The 17782-nt window shown below is 35.6% G+C and overlaps 1 protein-coding gene across 1 annotated transcript in view; it reads left to right on the top strand.

Moving 5' to 3' along the window:
• Positions 1-17782, top strand: part of LOC113427895 (vomeronasal type-2 receptor 26-like) — a 60163-nt gene that overhangs the window by 6046 nt on the left and 36335 nt on the right. Inside the window, exon 2 of the mRNA XM_087947377.1 lies at positions 15689-16462. Coding sequence (XP_087803503.1) covers positions 15689-16462 — 774 coding nt within the window. The remainder of the gene's footprint in view (positions 1-15688; positions 16463-17782) is intronic.

The following is a 17782-nucleotide window of genomic DNA, read 5'->3' on the forward strand; positions in this document are numbered from 1 at the left end:
GACTCGTGGAGGGGGGCGCTGATTTTGCTAATCCCGAAGGAGGATGCAGATCATAGATATATTAACAACTACAGACCGATTTCACTTTTAAATGCCGACTATAAATTATTTACTTCTATCATAGCTAATAGAGTTAAACAAGCTTTAAATCCACATATCCACAAAGATCAAAATGGATTCCTTCTGTCCTGACAAATAAAAAACAATTTAAGAACCATTATCGATGTCCTAGAATACTATGAAGCCCATCTGGAGAAACAATCCGCACTCATGTTTTTGGATGCTGAGAAAGCATTTGATAACTTAAATTGGCACTTTCTAATTCAAAAAATTTACAATATGAGTCTTGGCACCAAATTTGAAAACATTATAACAACAATTTACAATACACAACAGGCTAATATACTAATTAATGGCGAACAAACAGGTCCAATAAATATAGAAAAAGGTGTTAGACAGGGCTGCCCTCTCTCACCTCTTCTTTTCATATTTGCCCTAGAATCACTTTTTTAACATGGATTAGACAAAATTCTGAAATTAAAGGAGTGAGGGTCAAATCAGAAGAATATAAACTACAAAAGCGTTTGCTGACGATATGGTTTTCTTTTTGGAGGAACCTATGGAAAAAGGATATAATCTAATAAAAGAATTAGAACGATTTGGCGCAGTGGCAGGATTAAAAATTAATCGAAAAAGACGAAATTAATGACCAAAAACTTAACAGAAAACCAGAAGGAAGAATTAGAAGCAATGATGGGGATACAGGTAACAAAAAGGGTCAAATATTTAGGAATATGGTTAACACCACAAGGTAAATCACTCAAAGAGAACAATTATGATAAATTACTTCAACAAACAAAGAAAGATTTAGAATCCTGGAATAAGCTGCAGCTCTCCCTATTGGGCAGGATTGCCTCGATTAAAATGAACATATTACCAAAATTTCTTTATTTATTCCAGACAATTCCAATTAAGTTGCCAAAAATTTTTTTTGAAGAATTAAATAAGATTACACTTAAATTTATTTGGCAGGGGAAAAAAGCCAGGATCAATGTAAAGTCCTTACAAGATGCGAAAAGTAGAGGGGGTCTAGCTCTTCCAAACTGTTAAAAGACTGGGTGAACTTACTTAATAAAAGAATTTTAGCATTAGAAGGGCATGACCTCCAGAGAGGGTGGCATGCCTTCTTTGGGAAGTGGGAAAACACAAGCAGTCTTATTTTCACAGACACCTTATTAGGGACTCATTATTAATTAATTGGAAAAAAATATGCAAAAAAAACACTATCTAAAAATTCCAATCTGGCTATTAACAATGGAGGCAATGGTACATCCCAATAATTTGGACATAACAAAAATGATTAAATACAAAGATTTATTAGATCCGCAAGGAAAATTAAAAACTCAACAAGAATTACAGGAACAGGGATTTAAAATTGATCAGTGGTTATATATTCAAATTCATACAAACAAGACATTAAAGACTTTGGAATTTATAACAAACTGCAGTATTTAGATAAAATTTTATTAGGATCAAACAAAAAAGAACATATCTAAATTCTATAGATATTTACTGGAAGTAGAATTAGAACAAGAGATAGTCAAAGGGAACATGATAGCCTGGAGCAGGAATGTCAGAAGAAGTATTACATTATCAGAATGGGAAAAGATTTGGAACAGAAATATCAAGATTACAAAATCGGCAGCGTATAAAGAAAATACATACAAAATGTTTTATAGATGGCACTTGCCCCCTTCGAGGTTGGCGAAAATGAACCCTAACACGAGTCCAAAATGCTGGAAATGTAAAAGCATAGAAGGAACCTTTTTTCACATGTGGTGGTCCTGCAAGGAAACCCAGAAATATTGGCAAAAATCAGAAAATGGTTGGAGGAGATAACCAAAGAACAAATCGAATACAAACCAGAGTTCTTCCTACTAGGATCTCTGACAAACATTTACCCAAAAAGATGAAATATGTAACAATTCATATTTTAACTGCGGCCAGATTAGCGTTCGCTCAGTGTTGGAAATCACCTTATACACCTATAGAACAAATGGTTATCCAGAAAATATGTGATTGTGCAGAAATAGACAAATTAACTATAGCACTTAAAAATAAAGAGCCTTCAACATTTTACGATAATTGGAACTCTTGGTATAATTGGTTAATCCAGAGATAAACTGCTTAAAAGACAATGGGTAATTTAAGCATAGATATCGATAAGATGTGCGTATTCAAATTAAATTAGAGAATTGGATCTTGCAGAATGTCAAAAGGATATTGTCTGTTTTTAAAAGTATTCTTTTCATTTCTTTTCTCTTTCTTTGCTTCTTCCTTTCTTTCAAATGTCTTCTCTTCTCTTTCCGGTTCGTAAGGCCGAGTGTTTTTTTCTTTCTTTCTTTGTGTATGTAATGTTGATATGTTTTTAATTGTAAATTTTATAAAATTTATATTAAAAAAAACTTTTACAAGATGCTAGAACTAGAGGAGGATTTGGTCTGCCTAATTGGGAGTTGTACTATCAAGCTGCAAATTTGATGTGGTTTAAGGAATGGATAACATTAAGAAAGACCAGATTGTTGACACTAGAAGGACATGATTTGTTGTTGGGTTGGCATGCTTTTCTATGGTATAAGGGAACTAAAACACAGGGCTATTTTAGAGGACATCATATACGGGAGTCTTTGTGGTTAAATTGGGAGAAGATTAAAAGACAATGTTATTTGAAAATTCCACTTTGGTTCTCAACTATTGAAGCTTTTTCTTATCCTATAATATATAAGAAGGAACAAACAATTAGATATGGCGAATATTGGATGAAAAGGGTGAACTTAAATTGTTGCAAAATTTAGAGGAACAAGGTATAAAGATGAATTGGTTTTCATATGTGCAAATACATTCAAGGTATGATGAAGATTTTAAAACAGAAGGATTCTATGATAAATTGACTGATTTAGATAAGATTTTGACAGGTACTGATGAAAAGGTGATTTAAAAATTGTATGGATATCTATTAGAAATTAAACTAGAAGAAGAACAAGTTAAAGAAACAATGATTGCTTGGGGGTAGAATTTTGGATATGGGATTGATCTAGAGAAATGGCAAAAATTGTGGTCTCAAAATTATAAAATGACAGTGTCAACAGCATATAAAGAAAATTTGTATAAGATGTTTTATAGGTGGCACCTTCCCCCGACAAGAATAGCAAGAATGTTCAAGAATAAATCTGAAAAATGTTGGAAATGTCATCAGATACCTGGCTCATATTACCATATGTGGTCAACTTGTGAGGATGCTAGAAAATATTGGACTAAAATTCACATATGGTTGGAAAAAAATGATAAATAAACATATAGACCTGAAACCAGAGATTTTTTTATTGGGAATTTTACCTGATACATATAGTAAAGAATTGAAATACCTGATTGTAAATATATTAACAGTGGCTAGGATTGTATTTGCTAAAAATTGGAAAAATGAGAAAATACCATCGCAGGAAGAAATCATTAAGAAAATATTGGAATGTGCTGAAATGAGTAGATTGACATTTGAAATTAGAGAACAAGAGGGTAAACAATTTTATAAAATTTGGGACCTTTTCTATCAATGGTTAGATAATATTACACAATAATAGAATATCTAGAATCTCAGAAAATAATGAATATATAAAGATATATTTTATTTTTTGATATCATATTTATAAAATGTTTTTTAGGATAGATCTGGTAGGATTATATGAATTGTTATAAAATAACCTAAGTAAATTATATTTATCTCGTAAAGTATGAATGAATAAAATTATAGTCAAATGATTTTTTAATAGCGATACTAGGGTATTTAATCTTTGATTGATAATATGAGTTATTATGCGATGTAACTGTAATTGAGACTACGAAATGGATGCACAAAAAATTGGTAAACCAACCGACACACTGCTTGTACATTTATAAAAGAAAGCTGTATGTTTTTATGTTTTGTTGGTTTTGTTTGTCTTTAAAAACCAATAAAATTGTTTTTTAAAAAAAATGATAGAAAGATTCGAGGACATGCCATATGAGGACAGGATGAAAGAACTTGGGATTTTCTCTTTGAAGAAGAGGAAACTTAAGAGAGAGACAATAACTATGCACAATACATAAAAGGAAGCTACAGTAGGGGTATCAAACTCAATTTCGTTGAGGGCTGCATCAGGGTTGTGCTTGACCTGGAGGACTGGGGGGCATGGCCAGGGGGACATAGCCAGCTCATGCAGCATCCCCGAACTCTGTTTTCACTGGGAGAAGGCTGCAGGAGGCCATCATAACTGAAAACAGAGCCCAGAAGGGCCTTCCTGAGCTTTGTTTTGCTGGCAGAAGGCTGAAGGAGGCCATCATGGCCAAAAAAAGGGCCCAGATGGCCCTCCCTAGCTCTGTTTTTGCTGGCAGATGCACCATGAGATGGTCCCTCACTGTTTCTGGCCCAGCCCCATGATCCTTGAGTTTGACATCCCTTAGCTACAGTAAAAATGGTAAAGAACTTTTTTTCATGACCACATAAAGAAGGAGTAGAAATGGCAGTACTTTTTGTTTAAATACATAGAAAGCTTCTTGATAGTAAAATTGGTGCAACAGTGGAACATCCTAGATATAAAGATGGGTTTTCCATCTCTAGAGGCCATTAAAAAAAGGCTGAACTACCTGTTCTCATGGATGGTTTAGTTGGGTTTCCTGCAACTTGCAGAAGATTAGACAAATGTTCCTATAGTTCTGTGATTTTATGATACTTTGAATCTATTCCCAACCATGTTAAGATTTTCAAAACACTTATTTGATATATATTTATTACCTAGATAAACTGTGATAGAGTCCTAAAAATTGTATTTATGAATCAAGTTGGAGCTGAGGGCTACTTAGGATTTCTAGCCATCATTAGTTTTATGGTGGCTTTTTTTGCCAGAAAGTTGCCAGATGCTTCCAATGAAACCAAGTTCATCACCTTCAGCATGCTGATGTTTTGTAGTGTTTGGTTGACTTTTGTCCCTACCTATCTGAGCACAAAGGGGAAGTATACGGTGGCTGTGGTGATCTTCTCCATCCTAGCATCCAGTGGTGGGTTGCTGTCTTGTATCTTTTTCCCCAAATGCTACATTATTCTGTTGAGACCTCAATTAAAGAACAAGCAGCAGTTAAGAAAAAGCAATTAAGAAAAATTTGTGTGTTATTTGTGTGGTATGCATGTAAGCATGTGTGTATTACAATTGGTGGTGACCAGTGACCTATATAGCAATTTGAAGTTTAGCTGCTTTCCTTCTAGGGCAGCCCCAGTAAGTAGAACAGCTGAAGTGTGGAAATCAGCTGTGCCACGTGACTCAGCTGAGCCAGAAAGAAGGAAATATAGGACAGGATTGGTGGGGGACAGCTGATGAACAGAACTATCAGTTTGCTAGAACCAGTCTGAAACTGCAGCAGCCTACCAATGGTGGTGACTAATAAAATTCTGCCTAATTTTAAATGCAGTAGAACAAAATTTAGCTACATTCATGGAGATTGAATCATGCTGATATGATAACAAATGTATTCTGTTTTACCAGGTAAGGAACTATAAAAGGGATCCTTGAGCCCTTATAGAAGGTACTATATAGCAGAATGTCAATTTAAGTTCAAGAATCGCTTTTCATGCATGTCTCCTTTTTTTAAATAAATCTCATTCTTAAAATATAATTGGTCTTTTTATTATATCATCATCATTATATCCATCCCTTTCATTACTACGTAAAGCCCTATGAACTCAGGCTGACATTATATGAATAACTATTGAAGATGGAATAAGACATTTTAAAGCAGAGGTGTCAAAATCAAGGCCCACGGGCCAGATCCAGCCTATGGGGTGCTTAGATCTGGTGTGTGGGGTTGCCATGGAAATAGTGAAGCACCAGCCCATGATGCCCCTACTAGCAAAAATGGAGCTGGCAAGGGCTACCCTCCTGAGCTCCATTTTTGCTGGCAGAAGGTTGCCGGAGAAACTCGGAAGCCCATTTTTGCTAGCAGAGCACTCAGGCTACCACAGATTGTTCCCTACATGAATGATGTCAAGCTGGCCATGCCCATCCCAGCCTTACCCAGTTTATGTATTTTCCTCGATATAGCCTTTGGTTATTTTAACCAGAAACAACCTCTGATTAGAACTGCTGAAAATTACCTGCATGGTTTGACGTTGTTATACTCCAAAACTACTGTGTAATTAAAACACCTTCAAGTTTATATTCTATCATATCTCAAGACTTAAAATTGACATCTAACATCAAAAACATCATCAAAAAAGCACATTGAAGAATGTTCTTTCTGCGCCAACTCAGAAAGCTCAAACTGCCCAAAAGAGCTGCTGGTTCAATTCCACAGAGGAATTATTGAGTCTGTCATATGCACCTCTATAATGGTCTGGTTTGGCTCTGCAACCCAACAAGACAGACACAGACTTCAATGGATAATTAGAACAGCAGAAAAAACAATTGCTACCAACCTGCCTTCCGTTGAGGACCTGTATACTGCACGAATCAAAAAGAGGGCTGTGAAAATATTTACAGACCCCTCACATCCTGGACATAAACTGTTTCAACTCCTACCCTCAAAATGATGCTACAGGGCACTGCACACAAAAACAACTAGACACGAAAACAGTTCTTTCCCGAATGCCATCACTGTGCTAAACAACTAATTCCCACAACACTGTCAACTTATTTACGAAGACTGTATTACTATTCTTTTCTCATCCTTCCTGTAACCTACCTATGACTATAACCGTGTTGCTTGCATCTTTACAATTTATATTTTTTGTTTCCTAGTATAATTTGATTGCTTATTAGTAACCTATGATTATCACTAAGTGTTGTATCTTGGTGAATGTATTTTTTTCCTTTATGTATACTGAGAGTATATGCACCAAAGACAAATTTCTTATGTGTCCAATCACATTTGGCCAATAAAGAATACTATTCTATTCTAAATAAAGATCTATGTTAATCTATATATTTTTTTAAAGGAGGCAGCAAAGGCAGCATGGCATTTTTGCTTTGGCCCTGATCGCTGGCACAAAAGGAGAAAGATCCGCATGGGGAACTGGGAACGACTGGCAAACAGATTCTTGCTAGAACTCTCTGGGGTGAGCTGTGGCAGCTGAGGCTTCCTGGGGTTAAGTACACAGACCCAGGTCTATGCAATTCTGGATATCCTACAATACAAGGTGCAGGGCAGACAAAGAGACAAAAATAGGGGCAGGAGGAAGATAAGCATTTGGGGAACATTGAAGTGCCTGTGTGATTAGCGCACATGCATGCACACACATAGACACACACACAGATATATATAGAGAGATGAAGACAGAGAAACAGAGACAGAGACAGAGACAGAGACAGAGACAGAGACAGAGACAGAGAGAGAGAGAGAGAGAGAGAGAGAGAGAGAGAGAGAGAGATTTTAAAGTATAATTATAACAAGGATAATAAATCCACTGGAGTTGCATTAAATGCCAATGCATTTAAAGGTATATCTATATATCTATGTATGTGTGTATATATGTATGTGCCTGCATATTTGCTCATTTTCAGCAGTAGGAAAAAGCACACTGGGACTCTAGAAATATAAATAAAGTTTGTGGTTTTTTTTGTTTGTGCTAACTGCTCTAAACCATTCTCATGTCCTCCAAGCAATTCAGCTTCCATGTCAGCAAATTCAGAGAAAGTTGAAATTAGTTAAGCTGTATAAAGAGCTGAGCTAGTTTGTGGAAACTCTCTTGAGGACTCCAGCTCTCAAAGGCCTGGAAGTGGTCTTCTTCTCAACATTGAGGCTAAGGAAACATCTAAAGCAAAATTGCAGAGTCATTATCCTGAAAAATAAACAATGGCATAATAAATGTCTGTCAAATTGGGCATTAGTTATCCTTCTGTGGCATGCTTATGGCCAGCAGATAGGAACATTCATATTCCTAGTTTCTGATTCACCCAAGAATTAACACAAGCCCTAGCAGGACTGGTGTCAGTCAGTCAGTAAGACTGTCTGTGTTAAAATTATACGAAGTAGAGCAAAAGTTAGTTTCATGTGTAGATTGAAGTCATAAGATACAAAAGGAATGTTGGTTACATTAGGATATAGGTTAAATAACTCTCAGCAAAATTAACAGAATAAGTGAATTGGAAGGGACCTGGAAGATCTTCTAGTCAGTATATATAAACCCCTGCTCAAAGAGGAAACCCTCTATACCATTTCAGATAAATAGTTTTATGTCATTTGATGTCAAAAGATTTAGGCACCCCTCTTCAGATTGTAGGTTACAATGAATCCTTAAATCAACACAAAGGATGTAACTTGTATTTGAGATGCAGTTAAGGATTATAACTTTCATCCAATGTAACTGTATTTTTATTAGGTACAAATGGACTTTGTATATGAATGGATCTAATAAAAAATTGAATCCTGATCATAACAAATGGCTCTCTTTTCCATTGTTCCGCAGCCTTGATCAGGGATTAAATTAACCCAAAATAAATATTAAGTTGGTAGCATATAATCAAAACTACCATTTTCCCCCCAAAATAAGACCCTGTTTTATTTTTTTGTCACCAAAAAGGCACCAAGTCTTATTTTTGAGGGATGTCATCCACTGACAAAACCTCATTTGCTTATGTTAACCCTGGCCTCCTTTTCACTGTCAGAGACATTCAGGAACTTCTGTGGCCAGCAAGGCTTTCCTGAAGGCCTCTGCAGCCGATAACAGAGCTCCAGACAGATCCTGAGCTTTGGTATGAGCTCCAGAGGCCTTCAGGAAAGCCTTGTCAGCCTTGCTGGCTGCAGAAGAAATGAGCTGGCAAGGCAGGTGTCAGGATGTGTGAGGCCTGGCTACAACTGTTCAAAGATAAGTAGTAGGGAAGCTCCAGCCCCCCCAGCCCCACTCTAGCTTAAATTTTATCTGTGCACTCTGGAGTGGGCGAGATCTGAATTAGGGCTTATATTGAGTGCACAGTAAAAATCAAGCTAGGACTTACTTTTAGGGTAGGTCGTATTTTCAGGGAAACAGGATAAGTATAACTCCATTCCTGAAAACACTGTACAAGGAACTGAAGTCTTGATTCTTCCTATGGGCTTTGAACATTGATGCAAGTATGTTCTGAATCAGAAACTGTAAATGCAGAAATAGATAGGATTATGTATCTACAAATCTTTCAAAATCTTCAAAGAAATAAAAACTCAAAGCAAGCTGTAATTTGTTCTGTGACTGCATGGTCTGTCTTCTAATCCAAAAAAAGGAAACATTACTCTTTGCCGGGCTATATTGGGTTTTTTATATATATTTGATTTAGGCTTAGCTTGGACATAAAACAATACAAATAAATATTTAGGGATATGTTTATGGTTCAATACTATTGGATTTTAGTTATAAATTTATAATCAAGGATGAAAGGAACAAGAGATTAATAATAAATAGAATGCCAACAGTTGTCCATGTCATCACAACTTTCTTCAGTAGTCAATTCTTAACATTTCAATGATTTGATTGATTGATTATGTGCCATCAAAATGTTTTCAACAAAGGAACTCCAAAGATCAGCGGTCCACAACTTTTCTGGTTCCATGGACTAGCAGGGACAGCAGCTGAGGTGGCAGGGTGGGGAGAAGATAGTTCTGCAAACTTTGTTTTCTTGGCCACCAAAGAATTATCAGGAGTCTCCCCTAACAGCAAAGTTCAAAAGCATCAATACTCTTTAAAATAACAGTTTGGCTTCTGTAATGTCACAGGAAACACCATGGCAAGCATGATTTGGAACTGGAAGTTTTATCTAGTTTCCAAAGGATTTTGAAATCAAGACCAGCTAATCTGTAACAAATAGTTGACATCTGACCATTTCATCAAACATTCCTGATTTCTAGAATTAGTGCAATGTTGTAGCTTCAAACTTCCCAATTCTATTTCTCCACTATTTTCAAAACAGATTAAGCACCAGTCACTTATTATGTCACTCTAAAGAAAGAAAGTTGTTCATCACACATGTTAAGAAAACATCACCAGGTGGTTAGTGTTTCCATGCCAATTATGTCCCTTATAAATGACTGCAGTCATTCTATTATTTTAGCAGACCAAAATATCAAATGTTCTGCATATAAGGGAATAGAAATTGAGAAACAATCCATATGAATACTTCAAGAGCCACACAGAGGAAGGAAGTGGTAATGCTAACTCTGTGAGATTCATTTCCAAAAGTTCTCTTCCTTCTGTTTTATCTTCCAGAGGTTCTCCTTGAAGATAGACTCAGACACTTTTTCCATACACAGAGAACCATAAAATCGATCCTCCTGGTATTGCAGATGCACAAAGCAGTTCCTTTGAGCTGTCCTGCAAGTGATGCCTTCCCTGTTCCACATGAGTGGTTTCAACCTGGGGACCTCATCATCGGTGGGATGATGTCTCACTTGATTTACCATTTCTATCAAACTCTATTCAACCAACATCCTTTTCTCAACCTTTATGATTCACCAATGTAAAGATTTTCCTTTGAATCATCTGACCATGCATAACAATCAAAGAATCATTTATATGACTGTTTGTAGAGAAAATGTAGAGTATTTCATGTAAATATAAGAATTCTTTGTGTTTTGAAAGTTTTCTAGTGCTGAGAGAAGAGGGAACTATCTTTGTGTTTGTTTTATTAACATTCTTGTAAGTAAAGCATATTTCATTGCATGGAAATTATCAAAAAGAAGAATGCAAAAAAACCAAAATCAGCTCTGCCACATTTCACAACACAAAAATAAAGGTGTTTTTCCAAAAAAACAACTGAATGTTCTTGGTTTTTTCTTTGAAACGTTTCATTTCTCATCCACAAAACTTCTCAATTCTGGTTCAAATCTGGAGGTTTCTTGGATGAGAAGTGAAATGTTTCAAATAAAAAATTAAGAAACTCCAATTGCCTTTTGGAAAATATCTTTGGGACAACCATAACCAGGATGACTGAGAATCTCCAGACATAAATATGGAAACAATTAAATCTATTGACATTCTGTTTTACTAAACAGGAAAGGAATGGTAAGATAGACTAAAGGTGTTTTAATATTTCTATTTTTGCAGCCAAAGTGGCCACACACCTTAGATATTGACTTTGGTGGAACTAAGAATTATGAGCACTCATGGAATATCCCTTAAGAACTTTAAAAATTGGACTTCCGGTTTGTCAGGCTTCGGTGGTGGCAGGAATTTGCATTTGTGCGCGATCCCTGCCGCGCTACGCTGCTGGAGTGCCTCCGATCCAGTGGATCTGGAGGCTATAGTTATCCTGTAGGGATAACTGAAGACAGAGTGAGATACAGACAGGGGTCTGGGGACATTGCAATCCCCTTCCTCAGCCGGCTAAACTCCCTTTTTCAAAGGCGGTGGAGCGGCGGTCAGCAATGGCCACCACAAAGAACCTCTCAGCCGGACAAGTTTTGTGCAGGAGGAAGTGGAGAAAATGAAAGTCTTTGGCTGAACCAGGACAATAAGTAACATCTGAACACCCTGGAATTTAGCTCTTTAAAGGATACATTGTTCCCAAGAAGATTGTTAAAAGCTGCGGATGAAAGTGAGAAGGGAAAGTTTTTTTTCTGCTTCACTCTCCTTCCCTACAGAGATAGCAATGGAAATCAGAAACACCCGCTTTGGCAACAGAAGGCAATTAATTTTGAAAATTAAAGCCAAGGGGACATTAAAGATTTCTGAACATTGATATTTTAAAATCAATTTTTTTTTTTTTTTTTTTGCTATAAGTGGTAAGGGAGAGGCAAATGATTTATATTAAAATTCTGCTGGAGGAGACTGCTTGGAGTTTATAAGATCAGAGATTAAACTGTAATAAAGACTTCTAAGAAATTATTTTGTAATTGTGTAATTGAACTCTACCCCAAGAAGAGAAAGTATTACAAGAAGAAAGTACTAAATGAAACAGTTTGGGTTGATTTGGATTGCTTGATGACTTTGGAACTTTTGCAAACTATTTTTGAAAGTTTAAAAACACTTGGATTGTTTAAAAAAAATAAAAATAAAACAATGGCATTATCTGTGGAAGAATTGAAAATTGAATTTAAAAGCTAAAAGAAGAGGAACAAGAAGGCAAGGGCTCTTTTGAATCTGTTTTCCACCTCTTAGAAATGGCGATTTCTACCTATCAGAAATACAGCAATCAGAAAGTTGGGATGAAGAAGGAGAAGCCATCTTTAATGGACAAACTATTTTAGCTGATGAAGTAAAGGGAAAAGGCAGAAAGAAAATGGAGAATTCAAGATTCAAAAAAACAACCAAGAAAGGGAAAAATAAGGTGAAAAATCGTTATAATGTCAGAAAGCAACAGAAAAAGAAATACAACAGAGAGGGGAGACTAAAAGGGTGGAGATTGAGAGATGGGGGGGTAAAAGATTAGATTTGACAAGAAAAGGAAAGGAAAAAGGAAAAAGAAGTTATAAAGGCTTAAAAACAAGATGCTAAAAAGCAGGGGGTTTTAGAGATAAAGGGTAAAATACGATTTAAAGAGATTCTGCAAAAGTACACAAGATTGTATTGTAGTATTTGCATTTGAAATAGAGTTAGAAAACTGGAATATTATATGTATTAATAGAATATTGTAGGGAATGTGTAAAATATCTAAGATTTAATAATACCAAATATTTATGTGTAAAATATCTAAGATTTAATAATAGAGTCTAACTAATTAATTTGTTATGGAACATTGTTTTTATTATATTATAAGCTTATTATGTTTTTTTAATTTTAAAATGTTATTTAGAATGTACTAAGCAGAATCAGAATGGAAATTATGTAGTATTTTAAGTGTTAAATTGGGGAAAAGATAGAAAGGCATCATACTTCAACCACTGATTACAGGAAAAAATTTGTATTAAAGAGAAAAGATAAATAGACAATTGAAAAAGAACGGACAAAAGATACAAATATAATGGTTTAAATTGAGATGAAGTAAATAAAATAGAATTAAGAGAGTGAAAAGAGGGGAAGACATATAGAAAGTATAGAATGTTAGATAAGATTGAAATAGTATATAAGGTGAGCATGAATTTGATTTATGTCTGTACAAAAGATGTAACCTGGGGTTAAGCCGCTTTCTAAAAAGAAGTTTTATGTTTTCATGTTACGTGTTTTGTTTGTTTATGTTTGCTTATTGAGAATTAAGATTGTTGGATGAGAACATATGAAATTGTAAATAAGATAGATGAAAGTATAAGTTTAATGAATAAAATTGAATAGAAGTAAAGGGAAAAAAGAGTGAGAAATTGGAAAAAGAGTAATAAGATATGAAGTTGAATATATAAGATGCATATTAAATTGTATGGAAATGGGATAATTTGGAACTATGCTGTACTTAAATAAGATGTTTTATTTGCTTTCTTAAAAGATGTTCTATGTTCTTACATTTTATGTTTTGTTGGTTTTGTGTATTGTTTTGAAAATTAATAAAATATGTCCTTAAAAAAAGAACTTAAACAATTCACATGAGCAAGATGTATGGGTTTAGAGAGAACCTCACCCTTAATCTATAGTTCCTAGAAAACTAAATCAACAGAGAAAACAACAAGCCACAGCTTTCTAGTTGAACACTGAGCACTGAGGTTAAAATTTCAGAAATTAACACAGTATGTCTTGTAATTTTTAAATTTCTGGAAAAATATTAAAATAAATAAATTGTGTGCAAAGCATATTTGGCCTGATTACAAAATAAGTATATTTAGCCTGATTATACAATTAATCAATACTTCAATCAGAAACAGGTTTTCAGTAGTCAGTTATATACTGACCATCCTAAAACAATTTGCAAAATTATTATTATTTTGAAAGTGTGCTCAATCTATTTTCAGAGACACCAACTTACGTTCTGCTTACATTTGCCTACCTGCTCCATGTCTCTCCTATGAAAACCTCTCTAACTTCTATGTATGGAAAACAGGAAGTATTATGTAATCTATTAAATAAGCTGAATTTACTAAAAGGGAGTGTCTCCTTTCTCCTAAAACGGGGTTAGGGGTTAGGGGTCTGGTAGTGCAGTACCTTATAGAATAAAGCATCCTATGGCTTCTGGATTATCTTAGTCTGTTGATTTATTTTTGAAATATTCTCTCAGACCTTAATGTGTAAAATGTTTCCTCTTCTCTACTAAATAATTCTATTCATTTTATATGGAAAATGGAACCCTGTTCCATTGTAAGGAATGAACATTAACTTCAACACTTGAGGCTATTTTCAATTGCCAGTGTCTCTTAGATTATTTTTATTAGCATTTGCTCACTTGAAAAAAAAGTTGAACCTCCAATTGAACCACTTATTCTGTCAAAAACAAAATAATTATATCCTACAGGAATCGCCGTATTTTTTTTAACTAGGTCAAAACATCAAGGACTGTACATAAAGGTATTTAAATCCAGGAACAATTAAAGTATATATCTGGTTATAAAGTAACTCTTCAACCCCAGAGAGATTGGCACAAAGGGATAATAACGGCTCCATCAGATTCATTGCTACAAGTTTCCTCTCTCATCTCTTCTTTTCCAGAACATCTGTTCAATCCTAATGATACTCAGTATACAAAGTTGCAGACACATTGAACTTCAAATAGAAAATGGTGGGATTTCTGATTAGGTGTATTGTCAGATATAAACTTTGGATGAATCATTGAATGAACCATTGAAAAACAAACTTCCTTATGGACAGGAGGCACAAATATTTTCACTATGACAAATGCCTGAAGATGTTTTGTTCCTTCTGATGCTCTTGGTGCAGAAAGTAGTTGCTCTGAGCTGCCCAGCGGTAATGCTTTCCTGTTCTCCAAGTGGTACCAATCTGGTGATCTCATCGTGGGTGGGATGGTGTGGAAACAGTTTGATACCCTTGTCCTTGTAAGAGCCCCTCAAATATTGGAACACTGCTATTATATCTCATGGTTTTAAGAATGATCTCCTTTCAGCCACTTCTTTCCCATCCCCAACTCAAAGCTATCCAGCATTTTCACTTCTGCCCACAACTCAACTCCATATTCCACTAAGCTACCCAACAATAGGTGACAACTCCCCTTGGTAGTCTTGGTTGGATCTGATAACTGAATTTAAAAGTCAATTGATTTGCCTGGAAATTGTTGAAAAAGGTGTAGAAGAGATCGCAGTAGAAAAGATGTAGAAGAGATCTTGAGGCTGACAATGGGGCTATTTGGTACTTTTGGAGATCTCTATAATAATTGTAGTAAATGAAGACATGATTAACCCTTGTTATTCCTCCAGAATCTCATGGACATAGTCTTCCATGTGTAAGTATTTTTTTATCTGCTACAAGTAAGGGAAGAAGGTAATCCAGTAAGTCTAGCTCTTAAAAATCCTTTCCTTCAGCTGAGAAAAGATCACAAGCTCAGATTTTTAGCAAGTTTCAGAAATTCTAAAGGGATGAACATACTGGATTTACTCTGGATTTGGAAACTTAATATGGTTGTAATGTAAGTAAATTTCAGATGAGAAAATATTTCATTAAGGAATTTTAGTTGCTCCTCTTTTTCATCAAATGTCATAATCTACAAACAATTGGACAAATGTTCAGTGTAGGGAGAGTTTCATTAAGTTTCTAACCGCAGTCTTCTTCATACTTTCCCCATGATTTTCATGAATAACAAGTTTCTCTTTTTCGTTTGTTTAGTTGACTTATGGTTCCTTTGCCCAAGAAGACTTTTCAATTACTGAGTTATTTCACATTTATTGCATGGTCCCAAAAGAGGATCATCAGTACCCTGGACTTATACAACTTCTCCTCCATTTTGGATGGATGTGGATAGGAGTCTTTGCTTTTGAAAATAAGGAAGAACATTTTTTGCAGAAAGTGCAGCCATTGCTTTCACAGAACGGGGTCTGCTTAGCTTTTACACAAAAGATTCCACAATATCTTGACTTGGAAGACTTGCCTGAATTGTCTAATTCAATCTCAATTATTACTGATAAACTGAAAGATCAAAAAGCGAATGTTTTTGTTGTCCATGGGGAATCCATCACAATAGTGTGGCTAAGAACTATCATGTTTCTACATGATCCTGAAAATAAAGAGAGTGCATTATTTAGAAAGGTTTGGATCCTGATGAATCCAATTGATTTCATCCTGATGGGATTTCAAAGGAGTTGGGATCTCCAGGTGTTCCATGGGGCTCTTTCCTTTGCCGTGCATTCAAGAGACATTCAAGGCTTCAAAGAATTTATTCAAGTCATCAAACCTTCAACCCACAAAAGTGGATTTCTTCAAGAAGTTTGGCAACAATTGTTTAATTGTCTGTTTTCAAAGGCAGACTTGGTCAATGAAACTTGTAGTGGGGAAGAGAATTTGGAGAACCTGCCTGCACCTCTGTTTGAATTTCAGATGACTGGCCAAAGCTACAGTATCTACAATGCTGTTTACGCAGTGGCACATTCTTTGCATGAGGCAGTGAGATCAAAATCCCAACCAAGAGAGATTCAAAGGGTTGAATTCCCAAATCTGCTGCCTTGGCAGGTAATCTTTCCATGCCATACCTATCTTGTATGCCAGTGATTATCCACAATCATCCACAATCTAATATAGCTTATTTACCTGGTCTATGGTCACAAATCAATAGAGAGATCGAGGCAAGAAAGCTGTTAGTTTTATAAAATAAAAGGATGAACATAAACCACAAATTTCCTAATTTCCGTATAATCAAAGGGATTTACTGTATGCATCAATTTTCATTGTATAAATAACTTTTCACTTTCACATAGAATTGGCCTGCCTTGTGAATGTATCCAACTGGGTTCCCAAGAAGAATTCAATTGCATTGTGTCTGAAGGCAGTCTTTCTTCTTCTTTTTTTTGCTTGTGAATAATGATTCTCATCAGAGCTATGGTGGTGCATGGTTATAAAGCAGTACTATAGTCTACTTATGTTGACTGCCAGTTGCCAGCGATTTGGCAGTTTGATTCCTACTGGCTCAAGGTTGACTCAGTCTTCCATCCTTCTTGAGGTTGGTAAAATGAGGAGCCAGATGTGTGCAATATGCTGACTCTCTAAACTGCTTAGAAAGCACTGTGAAGCAGTATATGTTTAAGTATCCCAAATAGAGCTTTTTCAAAAGGCAACTGGACTTTCTATTTATTTTTTGAAGATGTTTTGCTTCCCATCCAAGAACTTCTTCAGCTCTGACTGGATGGTGGGGAATGGAAGGAGTTATACTATTTGCAGACAGGTGGTCATTGCTATTTTTCTAATGAGTAGTTAAGGTCACCTGGAGGTTTATCTGAGTCATGAAGGTCACCTGGTGCAACTGGGTATGGAGCAATGTTGGGATTCAATTTTTTATACTACTGGTTCTGTGGGCGTGGCCTGGTGGGCATGGCAGGGGAAGGAGACTGTAAAATCTCCAGTCAGAGGTGGTATTTGCTTGTTCTACTCAAATTTTCCACTACCAGTTCTCCAGAACTGATCAGAACCTGCTGAATACCACCTCTGGTGTAGAGCCTTATTGTAACTGTTGAAAGGACTATGTTGTAAACTGGAGAAAGATGATGTTGTGTTCAATTTTGACCTAGATAGCCTCTTTAACCCCTCTTTTAAACAAGTGGCCCTCTCTGTCCAAAATGTAGACTTTGCTGTCTTTATTTATTTTTATTGTATTTTATTTGGTTTGTCAATTGCTTACAAGATAATAGGTGTAAGTAAAAACATAGTTATGAATACATGGATACATATAAGAAAAATAACAGAAACAATAGAACAGGGATGGTAGGCACG

The sequence above is a fragment of the Notechis scutatus genome, chromosome Z (genome assembly GCF_049901735.1).
Source record: "Notechis scutatus isolate UNSWTSFEM ecotype Mainland chromosome Z, rNotScu1.2, whole genome shotgun sequence".
Taxonomy (NCBI): Eukaryota; Metazoa; Chordata; class Lepidosauria; order Squamata; family Elapidae; genus Notechis; species Notechis scutatus.